General features: G+C 44.9%; 1 protein-coding gene across 1 annotated transcript; it reads right to left on the bottom strand.

Moving 5' to 3' along the window:
• Positions 1–6,786: 6,786 nt before the first annotated feature.
• Positions 6,787–14,562, bottom strand: LOC311233392 (E3 ubiquitin-protein ligase TRIM35-like; the record flags this gene model as incomplete). The annotated part of the gene is made up of 5 exons (XM_084320366.1): positions 6,787–6,903; positions 7,256–7,526; positions 7,620–7,642; positions 7,730–7,960; positions 14,161–14,562. 5 exons carry the CDS (start codon positions 14,560–14,562, stop codon positions 6,787–6,789), a joined length of 1,044 nt encoding a protein of 347 aa, XP_084176492.1.
• Positions 14,563–15,513: the final 951 nt, after the last annotated feature.

The following is a 15,513-nucleotide window of genomic DNA, read 5'->3' on the forward strand; positions in this document are numbered from 1 at the left end:
CCGTAGGTGCTCTTTGAGAGTGGTTTTGAAAGTGGGTAGTGATTCACATTCCTTTACGGCTGTGGGTAGGGCGTTCCACATTGATGTGGCATAATTGCGAAACGTGTTTTCTCCCTTGTTTGAGCCGAATCTGGGTTTAACATGATTTGTGGAGCTCCCTCTGGTGTTGTGATTGTGGTATTCACTGACCTTTGGGAAGTATTTTGACATGTACATGGGTACCATAGTCATGTAGTGTATCTTGTAGACCAGGCCCATTGCAAGTTGCTGTACTCTGTCGTCTACTCTAAGCCATCCTAGGTTGTCAAAGTGGGCAGGGGTGAGGTGGGTTCTAGGCTTCAGGTCAAGCAGTAGTCTGACCAGTTTGTTTTGTGATGTTTGTAATTTTGTTTTTAGCGCCTTTGAGGTGCTTTGGTACCAGTAGGTCTGATGCCCTACTAAGACTTTTAATGTCTTGTAATGTTTGAAATGCTTAAAACAAAGTCTACAAAGTAATGTTTTCAATCCCGTCATGTGAAGTTACTATATAGCCCAATGGAGGTGATTGCCTTTGTGTTCTATAAAGAGAATGGTGGATAACACACCATATATACCTATTCCTAATTTGTTCTCTCTGGGTGTTTTCCAAAAGGAATTCTTCCTGAGGGCAATCTTCTAATTTATTCCATTCTAGCCTGTTTTTATTTTCTTTATTTTGTGGAATGGAGTTCAAAAGTTCAAAATCCCACAAAGGAGCAGCAGTGGTCTGAGGGTTAGTGAAGCGGCTTGTGACCGGAAAGGTCGCTGGTTCCATAAAATGGACTGGCAGGAGAAATCTGGGTGGAGAAGTGAATGAATAGCACTCTCATTGCAACAGTGTCAGACTGGTTGTACTGGGCAGATCCTAGTGGTCAACAGTGTCAGACTGTGGTTGTACTGGGCAGATCCTAGTGGTCAACAGTGTCAGACTGTGGTTGTACTGGGCAGCTCCTAGTGGTCAACAGTGTCAGACTGGTTGTACTGGACAGCTCCTAGTGGTCAACAGTGTCAGACTGGTTGTACTGGGCAGTTCTTAGTGGTCAACAGTGTCAGACTGTGGTTGTACTGGGCAGCTCCTAGTGGTCAACAGTGTCAGACTGGTTGTACTGGGCAGCTCCTAGTGGTCAACGGTGTCAGACTGTGGTTGTACTGGGCAGCTCCTAGTGGTCAACAGTGTCAGACTGGTTGTACTGGGCAGTTCTTAGTGGTCAACAGTGACAGACTGTGGTTGTACTGGGCAGCTCCTAGTGGTCAACCGTGTCAGACTGGTTGTACTGGGCAGCTCCTAGTGGTAAACAGTGTCAGACTGTGGTTGTACTGGGCAGTTCCTAGTGGTCAACAGTGTCAGACTGGTTGTACTGGGCAGCCCCTAGTGGTCAACAGTGTCAAACTGTGGTTGTGCTGGTCAGCTCCTAGTGGTCAACCGTGTCAGACTGGTTGTGCTGGGCAGTTCCTACTCCTAGTGGTCAACAGTGTCAGACTGGTTGTACTGGGCAGCTCCTAGTGGTCAACAGTGTCAGACTGTGGTTGTACTGGGCAGTTCCTAGTGGTCAACAATGTCAGACTGGTTGTACTGGGCAGCTCCTAGTGGTCAACAGTGTCAAACTGTGGTTGTGCTGGGCAGCTCCTAGTGGTCAAGTGACAGACTGTGGTTGTACTGGGCAGCTCCTAGTGGTCAACAGTGTCAGACCGTGGTTGTACTGGGAAGCCCCTAGTGGTCAACAGTGTCAGACTGTGGTTGTACTGGGCAGTTCCTAGTGGTCAACAGTGTCAGACTGTGGTTGTACTGGGCAGCTCCTAGTGGTCAACAGTGTCAGACTGTGGTTGTACTGGGCAGCTCCTAGTGGTCAACAGTGTTAGACTGTGGTTGTACTGGGCAGCTCCTAGTGGTCAACAGTGTTAGACTGTGGTTGTACTGGACAGCTCTCAGGTGTGAATGTGTGAAGCGGGGCATTGCTGCTCAGCGAACTAACCCTGAGTACCGCTCCTCAGTCCATCCCAGTTCTCTTGATCATTTGCACATCCTTGAAAACCAGCCTACATTATGGGCAAATCAGTAGCCTATTCAAATTACATCAGCGCCATCATGAGGTGACGAAGGGTAAATACACATGTAATACGGAAGCTATGAGGGAGAAACAGAGACATTTGTGAACATTGTTAAGATGTACCCCAATCTATTAAAGGGGAATGTCACACATTTTAAGAATTCACATAATGTTCTACCTGTGCCACCCACATCCACATGACAGTTCAGTCATTATTTGTGAACATGCAATACTCTCCCCTAAAGCTAGAAATCAGAGAGAGAGAACCCTGGGCCTGGTCTACAAGATACACTATACTATACGACTAAGGTACCCATGTACTTGTCAAAATACTTCCCAAAGGTCAGTGAATACCACGACCACAACACTAGAGGAAGCTCAACAAATCATGTTAAACCCAGATTCGGCTCAAACAAGGGACTAAACACGTTTCGCAATTATGCCACATCAATGTGGAACGCCCTACCCAAAGCTGTAAAGGAATGTGAATCCCTACCCACATTCAAAACCGCTCTAAAAGAGCACCTACGGGAGGCTGCAATTCGAAACTGGCCACCGTAAATGTCCCAACCCCCCCCAACCCCTTCCTAATAGACAGTCTCCTCCCCTCCGTATGTATATATTCTCTCCCCACCGTATGTATATTTATCTCCCACCCACCCACCCCCTCCTAATGTACAGTCTCCTCCCCACCGTATGTATATATTCTCTCCCCACCGTATGTATATTTATCTCCCACCCACCCACCCCCTCCTAATGTACAGTCTCCTCCCCATCATATGTATATACTCTGTCAGGATCTATGGGTAACAGTACTGTATATTTGCATATCATATATGTTACAAATGTAACAGTACTATATACCTGTATGTCATGTATGTCCCTATGCCATAAATGTCATGATGTCATGTATGTTGTGTAATGTCATAAATGTCACTATGAATTGAAAATGGGGGACTCTGATGTAAACAAGACAAACGTCTTTCTCTGGTCTGCATCCCCTTAACAATTGTGTGTATTGAGCCGTACTGGTCGATTGCCGTTACACACAGCTAGAGTTAAAAATCAAAATGGATCGGTATCAGGTTCCACCATGAATGCATGAAAGGGGGGCGGGGGGGGGGGGGGGGGGGGGGGGGGGCGGGGAACGTCGTTTCTGAGGTAGGGGGTGTCTGTGTGGGAGAGTGTATTAGAGGGGGAGGCCCAGACAGATGTCTCCCACAATTCCATCTCTCTCTCTGGTCGCTTAGGACAGGGGTACATTACACACACACACACACACACACACACACACACACACACACACACACACACACACACACACACACACACACACACACACACACACACACACACACACACACACACACACACACACACACACACACACACATACACACACACACACACACACACACACACACACACACAATATGGCATATCAGACGGACCAGACGCTCACACCCTGTGCCACCACACGTCCAGGTACTGTCCACCCTGGAGCCAGCAGCACTGAGGAGCCGGACCAGACGCTCACACCCTGTGACACCACACGTCCAGGTACTGTCCACCCTGGACACGTGTGCATCAAGGCACCCTCCCCAGATGCGTTTCCATATCTCAACAGAAAGCACTATCACTCCATCAACCCTCAAATCATCTGCATCGCTCAGAACCACCTGCTCAACGTGGTCCCCCACTTCCCAGGGGGCTCTGTGGGTGTGCACCTCGAGTATATGTCCAGCAACCGTAGGCTTCTATTCTTCTAAGGACTTGTTTCATTAGGATATCGTGGATATGTGCTGGCCCCCTGGTTCATGACCCCACTCACCAACCCTCAGACGGAGCAGGAGGTGGCCTACAATGACTCTTTCCACTGTCGAGTGCAGCGTCGGACTGCTGAAAAGACGCTGGATGTGTTTGGACGCAGCAGCTGACACACCTCAGACAACCCTGAGCCCGCTGTTCCTCCTCCAGTGGTCAGCTTCTCTCTCCTGTTCCTCCTCCAGTGGCCAGCATCTCTCTCCTGTTCCTCCTCCAGTGGCCAGCTTCTCTCTCCTGTTCCTCCTCCAGTGGCCAGCATCTCTCTCCTGTTCCTCCTCCAGCATCTCTCTCCTGTTCCTCCTCCAGTGGCCAGCTTCTCTCTCCTGTTCCTCCTCCAGTGGCCAGCATCTCTCTCCTGTTCCTCCTCCAGCTTCTCTCTCCTGTTCCTCCTCCAGTGGCCAGCATCTCTCTCCTGTTCCTCCTCCAGCATCTCTCTCCTGTTCCTCCTCCAGTGGCCAGCTTCTCTCTCCTGTTCCTCCTCCAGTGGTCAGCTTCTCTCTCCTGTTCCTCCTCCAGTGGTCAGCTTCTCTCTCCTGTTCCTCCTCCAGCATCTCTCTCCTGTTCCTCCTCCAGCTTCTCTCTCCTGTTCCTCCTCCAGTGGCCAGCATCTCTCTCCTGTTCCTCCTCCAGTGGCCAGCTTCTCTCTCCTGTTCCTCCTCCAGCTTCTCTCTCCTGTTCCTCCTCCAGTGGCCAGCATCTCTCTCCTGTTCCTCCTCCAGTGGCCAGCTTCTCTCTCCTGTTCCTCCTCCAGCTTCTCTCTCCTGTTCCTCCTCCAGTGGCCAGCTTCTCTCTCCTGTTCCTCCTCCAGTGGCCAGCTTCTCTCTCCTGTTCCTCCTCCAGTGGCCAGCATCTCTCTCCTGTTCCTCCTCCAGTGGCCAGCTTCTCTCTCCTGTTCCTCCTCCAGTGGCCAGCTTCTCTCTCCTGTTCCTCCTCCAGTGGCCAGCATCTCTCTCCTGTTTCTCCTCCAGTGGCCAGCTTGTCTCTCCTGTTCCTCCTCCAGTGGTCAGCTTCTCTCTCCTGTTCCTTCTCCAGTGGCCAGCTTCTCTCTCCTGTTCCTCCTCCAGTGGCCAGCATCTCTCTCCTGTTCCTCCTCCAGTGGCCAGCTTCTCTCTCCTGTTCCTCCTCCAGTGGCCAGCTTCTCTCTCCTGTTCCTCCTCCAGTGGCCAGCTTCTCTCTCCTGTTCCTCCTCCAGTGGCCAGCTTCTCTCTCCTGTTCCTCCTCCAGTGGCCAGCTTCTCTCTCCTGTTCCTCCTCCAGTGGCCAGCTTCTCTCTCCTGTTCCTCCTCCAGTGGCCAGCTTCTCTCTCCTGTTCCTTCTCCAGTGGCCAGCTTCTCTCTCCTGTTCCTCCTCCAGTGGCCAGCTTCTCTCTCCTGTTCCTCCTCCAGTGGCCAGCATCTCTCTCCTGTTCCTCCTCCAGTGGCCAGCATCTCTCTCCTGTTCCTCCTCCAGCTTCTCTCTCCTGTTCCTCCTCCAGTGGTCAGCTTCTCTCTCCTGTTCCTCCTCCAGTGGCCAGCATCTCTCTCCTGTTCCTCCTCCAGTGGCCAGCTTCTCTCTCCTGTGTTTTGTGATAATTTCTTTGGACTCTGATTTCACATGAGCCCATTTCTTTTTCACTTTAGCCGCTGTGCGCTCCGCTCCTGACGCCACGTTAACCTCACCTGTTTTCTCATCCCATGCCGATATTTTGGGGTGGCCTTGTACCCACCAATAAATTAAATGTCCGGCTAAAATGTCATGTTCTACAATATGACTTACTACTATAGGGTCTTTATACCTGTATCACTGTACATATTCATACTATAACTCTGCACATGCATCTGATGAGCACTATTACTCTGTAGTATTTATATATTTTCTACCCAGTTTAATCACATGTGCATTGTATATTTCTATTGCACTATAGCATTTCTATTCTTCATTTGGGGGAGCGCAGATGAGAACACTTTGGCTTTTCAAGAACACATTTTCACGCGTTTGTGAATCCGGCGGGGATCTTTCTTAAGTTTGTTCTTATGAAGTTCATAAGAAGATATTTACGAAGATACTTATCAAAATGTTAGTGAATGAGGTCTAATGTATGTACCATTACCACTGTAGAATATTTTTTTTTATCTTGTCACAGTCTTTGTGTCTTTTGCATAAAAGCTCGACCTTGAAGGCAACGACAGGACATGACACACAGCAAACACAAACATTTTATTACAAGGACACATTATACACACTATACTAACAACAGCAAACGCGAACATTTCAATACAAGAACACATATTATCCAGACTACTATGCTATGCCTCACACAATAACACTTGGACTATAGTATATTCTACAAAAACACCACAAACTTTATATACATCCAACACTTAGTCAGAACTACTTTGTACAACGGAGAGGGTGATCGGCTGTCCCCTGCCCTCCCTCGGGTCCCTGCACGACTCCAGGGCGCTGAAGAGGGCAAGAAAGATCATGGCCGACCCCTCCCAAAGGCTGGGAAAGCTCGTCACAGACGAAGTCTCTTCCCCCCAGCCGCTAGGCTGATCAATGCCTCAATCTGAATCTGAATCTGACACAGAGAGAGATTGTTTCTTGTTTTTGTTTTGTTTTATTGTGGATCCCCATTAGTCTACTCTACACCAAAGTGAGACTACTCTTCCTGGGGTCCAAACATTAAAAATACAAACACACACAAAAAAGTAAAATAAAAATATAAAACCACAAACATTGAAGTACTCCCAAGAAAACATCACAACGAACAAAACAGTGACTAAAAGCTCACTCAATATTCATAAGTTAGATATCACAATTCTAATGATTTTAACTCATAATATAGCATAACTTTTCTCCCGATCACCTCTGATTGGCAGGTTTTTATATCGGGGTAGAAGTATGGGTAGAGTTTCTCAGTGAAGGTTTCTGTAGATGTGAGTCATGTCTTTATGGTCGTAGAAGGACACCTCCCCCCTGTCGTAGTCCAGCTGCACTGTGATCCTCTGCAGCCTCCTCTTCACTTTGAGGGTCTTACCCCGACCATTAGTGTACTTACCACTGCTGTGCCATATAGGGGCGGACCTTCCTACAGGCGATATAGGCGGTCGCCTAGAGCGCCACCCAGAGGGGGGCGCCAAAAAAAAAAAAAAAAAAAAAAAAATTTTTTTTTTCTGTGCAGTTTTGGCGCCCCCCTCTATATCTGCAACCATTATTTTTACATTAAAAAAAATTCTAACATAAGGGAAAATGAGCCAAAAATCTAGCGCAGTGGTGAATCTCGCCTAGGGCGCCAAATGGGCTAGGTCCGCCCCTGCATATAGCCCAGATTCCAGATTTTTGTAGCTCCCCTTTCCTGGCTAATGACTCATTAATTACACCTACCTCCCATTCAGGATTGTCTCCAACCTCCACCTTCCAGGTGTGTCTTCCTGAGCTGAAGCCTTCAGAACCCAGAACACCTGGGGTCAGATCATCAGACAGAAAGAGACAGAGAGACCAGGGGCTTGCGGTGTTTGGGTCCAGAATGACAGGACTGAACTTGACCCTCTCCTTCATCTTCTCCCAGACTCTGAAGGTCAGGTTGCCCAGGTGTTTGGCCTCGTCTATCAGCGTTCCTGAGACCAGCTGTGGATCTGGCAGCTTATACTGAGTTCTGGAAGAACATTCAGGAGTCAGTGCTACTCTGGGTTTGGCTTCGGAGAAGAGAGAGAGAGAGAGAGAGAGAGAGAGAGAGGAGAGAACTTACCTTTTCACAGTGGTCTTGTAGTTCTGTGGAGGTAGAGAAAGTTCAAGTTAAACACTAATAAACATCCCCAACCAGTCATTCCATATGAACTTAGAGAGAACTGTCCTGACCTGCAGGAAGGAGACGTCTTCAGCTCTCAGCTCCTCTTCTATGGCTCTGATTGTGTCTGAAAGGGTTGAAATCGCTCTGCTCAGTCCCTTAATCTTCTCCTTCATCATCTGACTCTTCTGCTTCTCTTCCTTCCTCAGTGCAGCTACCCTGGCCTCCTCTTCCTCTTGTAGAAACTGCTGAAGCTTCTTAAACTCCTTTATAATCTGCCACTCTGTGTACTGGGTCTGGACCTGGAGACATGGGGTTAAACATGTACCTCAGTCACACAATGGGCAGAAGATATAAAACATCTCACTGTTGCAAATTCAGTTGTTTCTCTTTTCACTTCATACAATAATGAACAACAATGGCATTGTTTACACTATTACCTACTAGGGGTGTAACGGTATGTGTATTCGTCCCGCAAATTTACGGTACCGGCCGTCACGGTGCGGTACGTGCAGCCATACGAAGAATACGCCTCAGCGCAAACGCACCAGTCGCACATGCAGGTCTGTGCGAGAACAGCGCGCATGGCCGGGCACACCGAGTCCGACTTCAGAGCGGGCGAAAGTGCATGGAGAAAGGCACATTTACATTGGAACAGCTGCATTACAATTACAAAGGTCATTACAATTTTACAGTTTTCTTTCGTTTTCTTGTTCGCCCAATAATGTTAACCAAATGAAACCAATGGAAAGAAACACACCAACAAACACACCAACATTCTCCCCCGCCGGACTCGAGTAGGGTAAATCTGCAGTGCCGCAGCCCCATACATTGCCGGACTCACAGGCACAGCTGATCAAATAAAAAAAAATAAACATACTTTTCCTATAGAAAATTATTCTATTTAATAATAATAATTATCATAAATATAATATAATTTTTTTTATTTTTTAAGGAAAAAAAATATTATATTAATAATTATTATATATATTTTTTCTGTTGTACCGAACTCGTACCGAACCGTGACCCCAATACAGAGGTACGTACCGAACCATGGCTTCTGTGTACCGTTACACCCCTATTACCTATACACTGCACACTACATATTGTTTACACTCTTACCTATACACTGCACACTACATATTGTTTAAAATCTTACCTATACACTGCACACTACATATTGTTTACACTCTTACCTATACACTGCACACTACATATTGTTTACACTCTTACCTATACAATGCACACTACATATTGTTTACACTCTTACCTATACACTGCACACTACATATTGTTTACACTCTTACCTATACACTGCACACTACATATTGTTTACACTCTTACCTATACAATGCACACTACATATTGTTTACACTCTTACCTATACACTGCACACTACATATTGCCACTGGAACTTGATATTGGTACCTTTATGTGTTCTGCTGCTTGGTCACATTTTTGTTTAATTTCATGAAAGGTTCCAAGCTTATTCTGTAAGAGCCTCAGTGCAGCCTGGAGCTCCTCCTGCAATGAAACATATGTTCTGGAGAAACATGCGTTTTACTTTGAAAGATAAACAGGTGTTTCTGTGTGTCGAAGAGCAACCAAACAAAGAAAAAATCAAAGTAGAACCCTGTACTCTCCACAGTGTAGGTTGTTATATAATGTTCTATTTTACTTATATTATTCAATATAATATATCGTAAAAATTATATAATATATCATAAAATTCATTTTACAAGTGCTGATTTATGATTTTATTAGGATCCCCATTAGCTGATGTTTTTCCTGGGGTAAAACACATAACATATAAACATGACAATAGATAATTTACAGACGACCAAGTGGTACTCAAATCAGAAAGTGACAACATCATTTCTCTCAAACATATTACTATACATAGCATTATTCTTATTGGTATGGAATCATACATAGTACAATATATATTACATAATGCAGGATATATTAATATTCACTAAATTCACAAGCAGTGAGATACCATAAACATACATACATAATACTACATATTTTACCCTGATTCAAAGACACTGGATATATACATACAAAGTAAACTTGTACCAGCTATTGCATTTGTATAGGCTATTGACATTCCTACCACTAAAATAAATGTAACTGTGTGTGTGTCTAAAATGTACAGAATGTATTTACTGCGTAAGGTGAAGGCTGTATCGTTTAATCCCATTCCCACCTCGGCGGACTACGCAATTATCACTCTGGGTGAAAGATATATTGGTGTAGATTTAGGAATAAAAAGTTCTCCATTTACAATCCTGCCCGTTTTGCGCAATCATAATTTTAAAGTTGCGACTAGATCTTTCCTCGCGAACGGATACTTGGTCACCGCATAGTTTTATTTGACATTTTCAGTGTGTGCAATGCTGTGTTGTTGGTGTAGGGAGAAGGGGATATGATTTAAATGTATGGTTAATAACATGTACGTTGTGGCCCGTTTCTCAGCTGTATCCAATCGCTTGCCTATAGCAAGTAGCGTATATACATATAACATTGTTTAGAAACCTATTTTGCGAACGTTAGAATGTGTTTTTTGTCCATTTTCGTCGAGATGTACTTTGTGGATGACATGCTAACATCACGTTACTGTTTACACAAATTTCTTGTTGTCTGTAACTTGGCCACAACGAGAGCTGCTATTGGTCTAGCGCAAGATACGTGACCAAACTCTCACCAATTACATCAAATAAAACTACGCTGTGACCAAGTTCGTGAGGAAAGATCTAGTCCCGACTTTCAAATTATGATTGTGCAAAACAGGCAGGATTGTAAATGGAGAACTTTTTATTCCTAAATCTACACCAATAGATATTTAGCCCAGAGTGAAAATTGTGTAGTCCGCCAAGCTGGGAACGAGAATAGTTTTCTAGCCACTTCTCAGCCTTCACCATACGGCCTAGTAGGGCTGTTGATTGTGTTCTAGGTTTAGGAACTGCATAGTGACCTCTGGTGGTATGTCTCATGTGGTGCATGTATGTTAGTGCTGAGCATTAGTAGATAATATAAGTATGTGATTGATTGATTGATTGAAAACTTTATTAACAGATTGCAGAATGGGTACAATACAGTACAGCTCAATACACACAATTGTTAAGGGGATGCAGACCAGAGAAAGACTTTCGTCTTGTTTCCACCAGAGTCCCCCATTTTCAATTCATCAGGACATATATGACATACATGACATACAGATAGTCAGTACTGCTACATCTATACATTTATGACATACCAGATTTGCAAATACAGTACTGTTTGTGATACAGAAGGAGTCAAGAAAAGGGAGTATATACATTTGACGTAGAAACTGTACATTGGAGGAGGTTGGGTGGGGGGGGTTGGGTACACTGGGATATTGACAACCATACTGGGTAATTTACATTGGAGGTGGTTGGGGGGGGGGGGGGGGGGCACACTGTATAAACAAGCAAAACTGTACATTGAGGGGGGGGAGACTCTGTACAAACAAACAAAATTGTACATTGGACTATTGACAAAACCATACTAGGTAAATGACTGTACATTGGAGGGGGTTGGGTTAGGATATTTACAGGGGCCAGTGTTGAATTGCAGTCTCCCGTAGGTGTCTCTTGAGAGAGGTTTTGAAAGTGGGTAGTGATCCACATTCCTTTACAGCTTTGGGTAGGGCGTTCCACATTGATGTGGCATAATTGCGAAACGTGTTTAGTCCCTTATTTGAGCCGAATCTGGGTTTAACATGATTTGTGGAGCTCCCTCTGGTGTTGTGATCGTGGTATTCACTGACCTTTGGGAAGTATTTTGCCATGTACATGGGTACCTTGGTCGTGTAGTGTATCTTGTAGACCAGGCCCATTGCAAGTTGCTGTACTCTGTCATCTACTCTAAGCCATCCTAGGTTGTCAAAGTGGGCAGGGGTGAGGTGGGTTCTAGGAGTAAGGTCAAGCAGTAGTCTGACCAGTTTGTTTTGAGATGTTTGTAATTTTGTTTTTAGCGCCTTTGAGGTGCTTTGGTACCATGAGGTGCAAGCATAGTCGTAGTACCCCTGAATGAGTGCTCCTGCCAGAGTCTTCAGGGTATTCTTGTTTACCAGAGAGGAGATCCGGTACAAGAATCGAGTTCGTTGGTTGACTTTTTTTATTACATTGGATGCCATTTTGTCACAGGAGAGATTAGCCTCTAGGATGGAACCCAGGTAGGTAATTTCATCTTTCCTTGTGACAATATTGTCACCCACTGTAACTGAGAAGCCGTCGGTCTTGCTGAGTTTGTTATTTGAACCGAAGAGAATGGACTCTGTTTTGCCCATGTGTAATGATAGTTTGTTATCAGCGAGCCATATGCAGATTCTGCCTAGTTCCGAGCTGAGGGTTTTTTCAACCTGTAACTTGTTCTTGTCAGAGACCAGCAGGGCTGAGTCGTCCGCAAACAGGAACAAGTTGCAGTCACAAGCTGACGACATGTCATTTGCATAAATTAGGAACAGTAGCGGTCCTAGTATGCTTCCTTGTGGAACACCACAGCTCACTGTGAGAGGGGGGGATAGGGTACCGTTTACCTCCACCATCTGTTCCCTCCCCTCAAGGTAGGATTGCATCCAGCTCACTGATAGACTATCAAAACCAATTGCTTTTAGCTTGTCAATCAGAATGGAGTGATTGACCGTGTCAAAGGCCTTTTGTAGGTCCAGCATGACCATGCCGCAGTATTTGCCTGCGTCCACCTCTTGTTTGATGTGGTCATTCAAATAGAGAAGGCATGTGTCAGTGGAGTGGGATGTTCTGAAGCCAGATTGGAATTCGTAGATTAGATTTTTTTCCGCTAGGTACTTTTCGACCTGTTCGTAGACTATTTTTTCCATGACTTTCGAGATGGAGGTGAGAATAGAAACAGGGCGGTAGTTGCCTGGGTCTAATTTGCTGCCCTTTTTGTGCAGAGGGGTCACCCTCGCAATTTTGAAGTCCTTGGGGACGTGTCCCTGTTTTATGGAGAGGTTTATTATGTGTGTGATGATTGGGGTGATGGCGGCTGCTGAGTCTCTGAGGAATTTGGAGGGGATGTTGTCATGGCCAGTGGCCTTGTTAGGTTGGAGGGCGCTCAGTTTATTGAGTACCTCATCTGTTGTTACCATTTCCAGCTTGAAGTCGTCCTTGCGGACCCCTAGGTTTTTGTAGTAAGCTACTATGTGTTCTACCCCATAAAGCCCTGAGTGGGAGGGTAGTTTGTTTACCAGTGTTGTGGCTATGTTTGTGAAGAAAATGTTTAAGTAATTGGCTACATCCAGCTTGTCTGTGATGAGCGTGTTGTCCGTTTTTATGTTTATGTTTGAGAATCTGGTTTTAAGTTTTTTACTGCATCCTAGTTGATTATTGAGTAATTTCCAAAGTTCACGTGGTTTGTTTTTGTTTTCCTCAGTTTTGTCATTGATGAAATTCTTTTTTGCAGTTTTGATCATGGAGTTTACGTCGTTTCTTAGTCTGTTTCTTTCTAGTTTGAGTTCCGTCACGTGGGCTTGGAGTTCACTGCTCGTGCTTTTAGTAAGCTTTGACTGATTTTTACGAAACTCAGAGCATTTTTTGTCTCTGGTTTTCATAGCGGCCAGTATTTCGGAGTGCATCCACGGCTCAGCGCGATTTTTTACCCTGGTGGTTCTTAGGGGGGCCATGTCGTTTAGTATTGTTGAGAATTTGGTTTTGAAACCAAGCCATGTTTCTTCAACCAGTGTACCATTGAGTTCATCTGACCAGTCCAGGCTCTCCAGTTCAAGGTTAAAGGCCTCGCTAGAGTAGGTTTTAAGGTCTCTAGATGTGACTGTTTTGTGGCAGCCAGCCTTTTGTTTTAGTTTTTTGCGGGTACAGAATATCATATAATGATCACTTAACCCGCATGCTATAACCCCTTTCTTGGAGATCTTGGACTTGTCGGAGGTCAGAATGAGGTCAATGGTAGTCTGAGTTGATTCACATACACGTGTGGGTTGGGTGATTAGCTGGCTGAGGCCGTGCAGATCACAAAACCTACTGAATGACTTGAAGACGGGTGCATCTTTTCGTTGCATATCCGTGTTCCAGTCTCCAATAAGAATTTTGTCTACATCCTCAACTCCAGCTAAACACCCATCCAGTGTATCATAAAATTCACTATGATCTGGCGGCCTGTAGACTGTGCCAACCAGTAGGGATTTCGCCCTTTCGAATAGGATTTCCACCCATACAGTTTCAATTGATTTATGATTCAGGTCATTTCTGTTGATGAATTTGGTGTCCTTGTGTATGTACATACAGACACCACCTCCATGTTTGTTCCTATCATTCCTAATTATTGAGTAGTTCTCAATCTCTATCTCTGGATCTTTTACAGAATCGTCAAGCTTAGTTTCTGAGAAGCACAGTATGTTTGCCTTACCATTTATGAATAATTGTTTGATTTCATCCAATTTGTTTGTTAAGCTGTTAATGTTAATGTGAAAAATGTTGGTGTAATGGTGTTGCTGTACCTTGCGGTCCTCTACAACTTCATCTATGGGGCAGCAGTTGTGGTTCTTGTGTTTCTTTGAATCACGACACACACAGCAGATGGGCTGTTGATGGTCCAGACAGAAGAGCTTGAACCTCTCGCCGTGCAGACCGCAGAGCACCCCAGACCCTGCTGGAGCCGTCTGCCGTCTTTCCTTCAGGGCCTCACACAGGTTCTTCAAAACCAAGTTACACGGAGGTTTTGACCTTGAAGATCTTCTCCTACAAAGTGGACAGTTCCTTTCTGCTTTCTCTCGCCAGCATTCCTGCAGACAGACTTTACAGAAGCTGTGGCTACAGGACAGGAGGACGGGGTCTTTATAGATGTCACAGCACACGGGACAACACACGTCCTCTTCAGTCCATATTTGAGACGAAGCCATTTTCTCACTCGGTAACACTAGAATGTGCTCTGAAGTTCACTTTCACTTTCGATCACGGTTGTTATAAACTCACTTTGATTATGTCCGCAGCACGCAGAAGTCACTGTTCAGCGTGAAGATCACTATTCCTTCCTGTCTTTGTCTAAAGGTTTTCTTTTGTCTCGGTACGAGGTGGTAGTAAGAACACTGGTCTTCTCATGTCCTGTATTTAGACACGAGGCACACAAGAGGAAGAGCTTTGACAGAACAGGAAGCTGTACTGGGTGGTACTGTTCAGGAAAGATGGAAGGTTGCACAATTCCTCAACCCTATAGAATACTAAATCTGATCTGCCCATTACTGAATTTTAACTCATGGAAGCAGCAGGTTTATTGTTTATTACAGATCCTAATTAGCTGCTACAGTGGTACCAGCTGCTGGGGTCGACACTCAATAGGAAGAAAAATAACGTAACATTATATTAAAAACAATTATACCTATCCCTGGCCTACACAACCTAAAAACCCAGACCCTACCACCACGCACCCTACCACCACGCACCCTAACCCTAACCACAACCCAAAAAGCACCCATCCTATCCATCACACCTAAAAAGAATTACAATTATTTTACAATTATTATAATTCAAACCATACACAATAAACAACACAACCTATGACAGAAATACAATTAAATCATAAATAAAAATGGAAATATAACACGGAACAACACAACAGTTCAATATAACAAATATACAATAATACAATTCTACCACACAAAACAACAGCTTATATTTGCAACAGAGAATAATTTCTGCTGATAGAATGGTGAAGAGAACGGAGCGGAGCATGTTTATTTCATGTTTTCAGTAGCAGTTTCAGTGTTGTTGATATCCCTGTGTGTGACTTATGCAAAGACAGATATGTGCATGAAAGTGGCCTTTTGTAGGCGACAACATTCCTTAGCAACCAA

Source organism: Notolepis coatsorum (assembly GCF_963971535.1).
Source record: "Notolepis coatsorum genome assembly, chromosome: 8".
In the NCBI taxonomy this organism is placed as follows: domain Eukaryota; kingdom Metazoa; phylum Chordata; class Actinopteri; order Aulopiformes; family Paralepididae; genus Notolepis; species Notolepis coatsorum.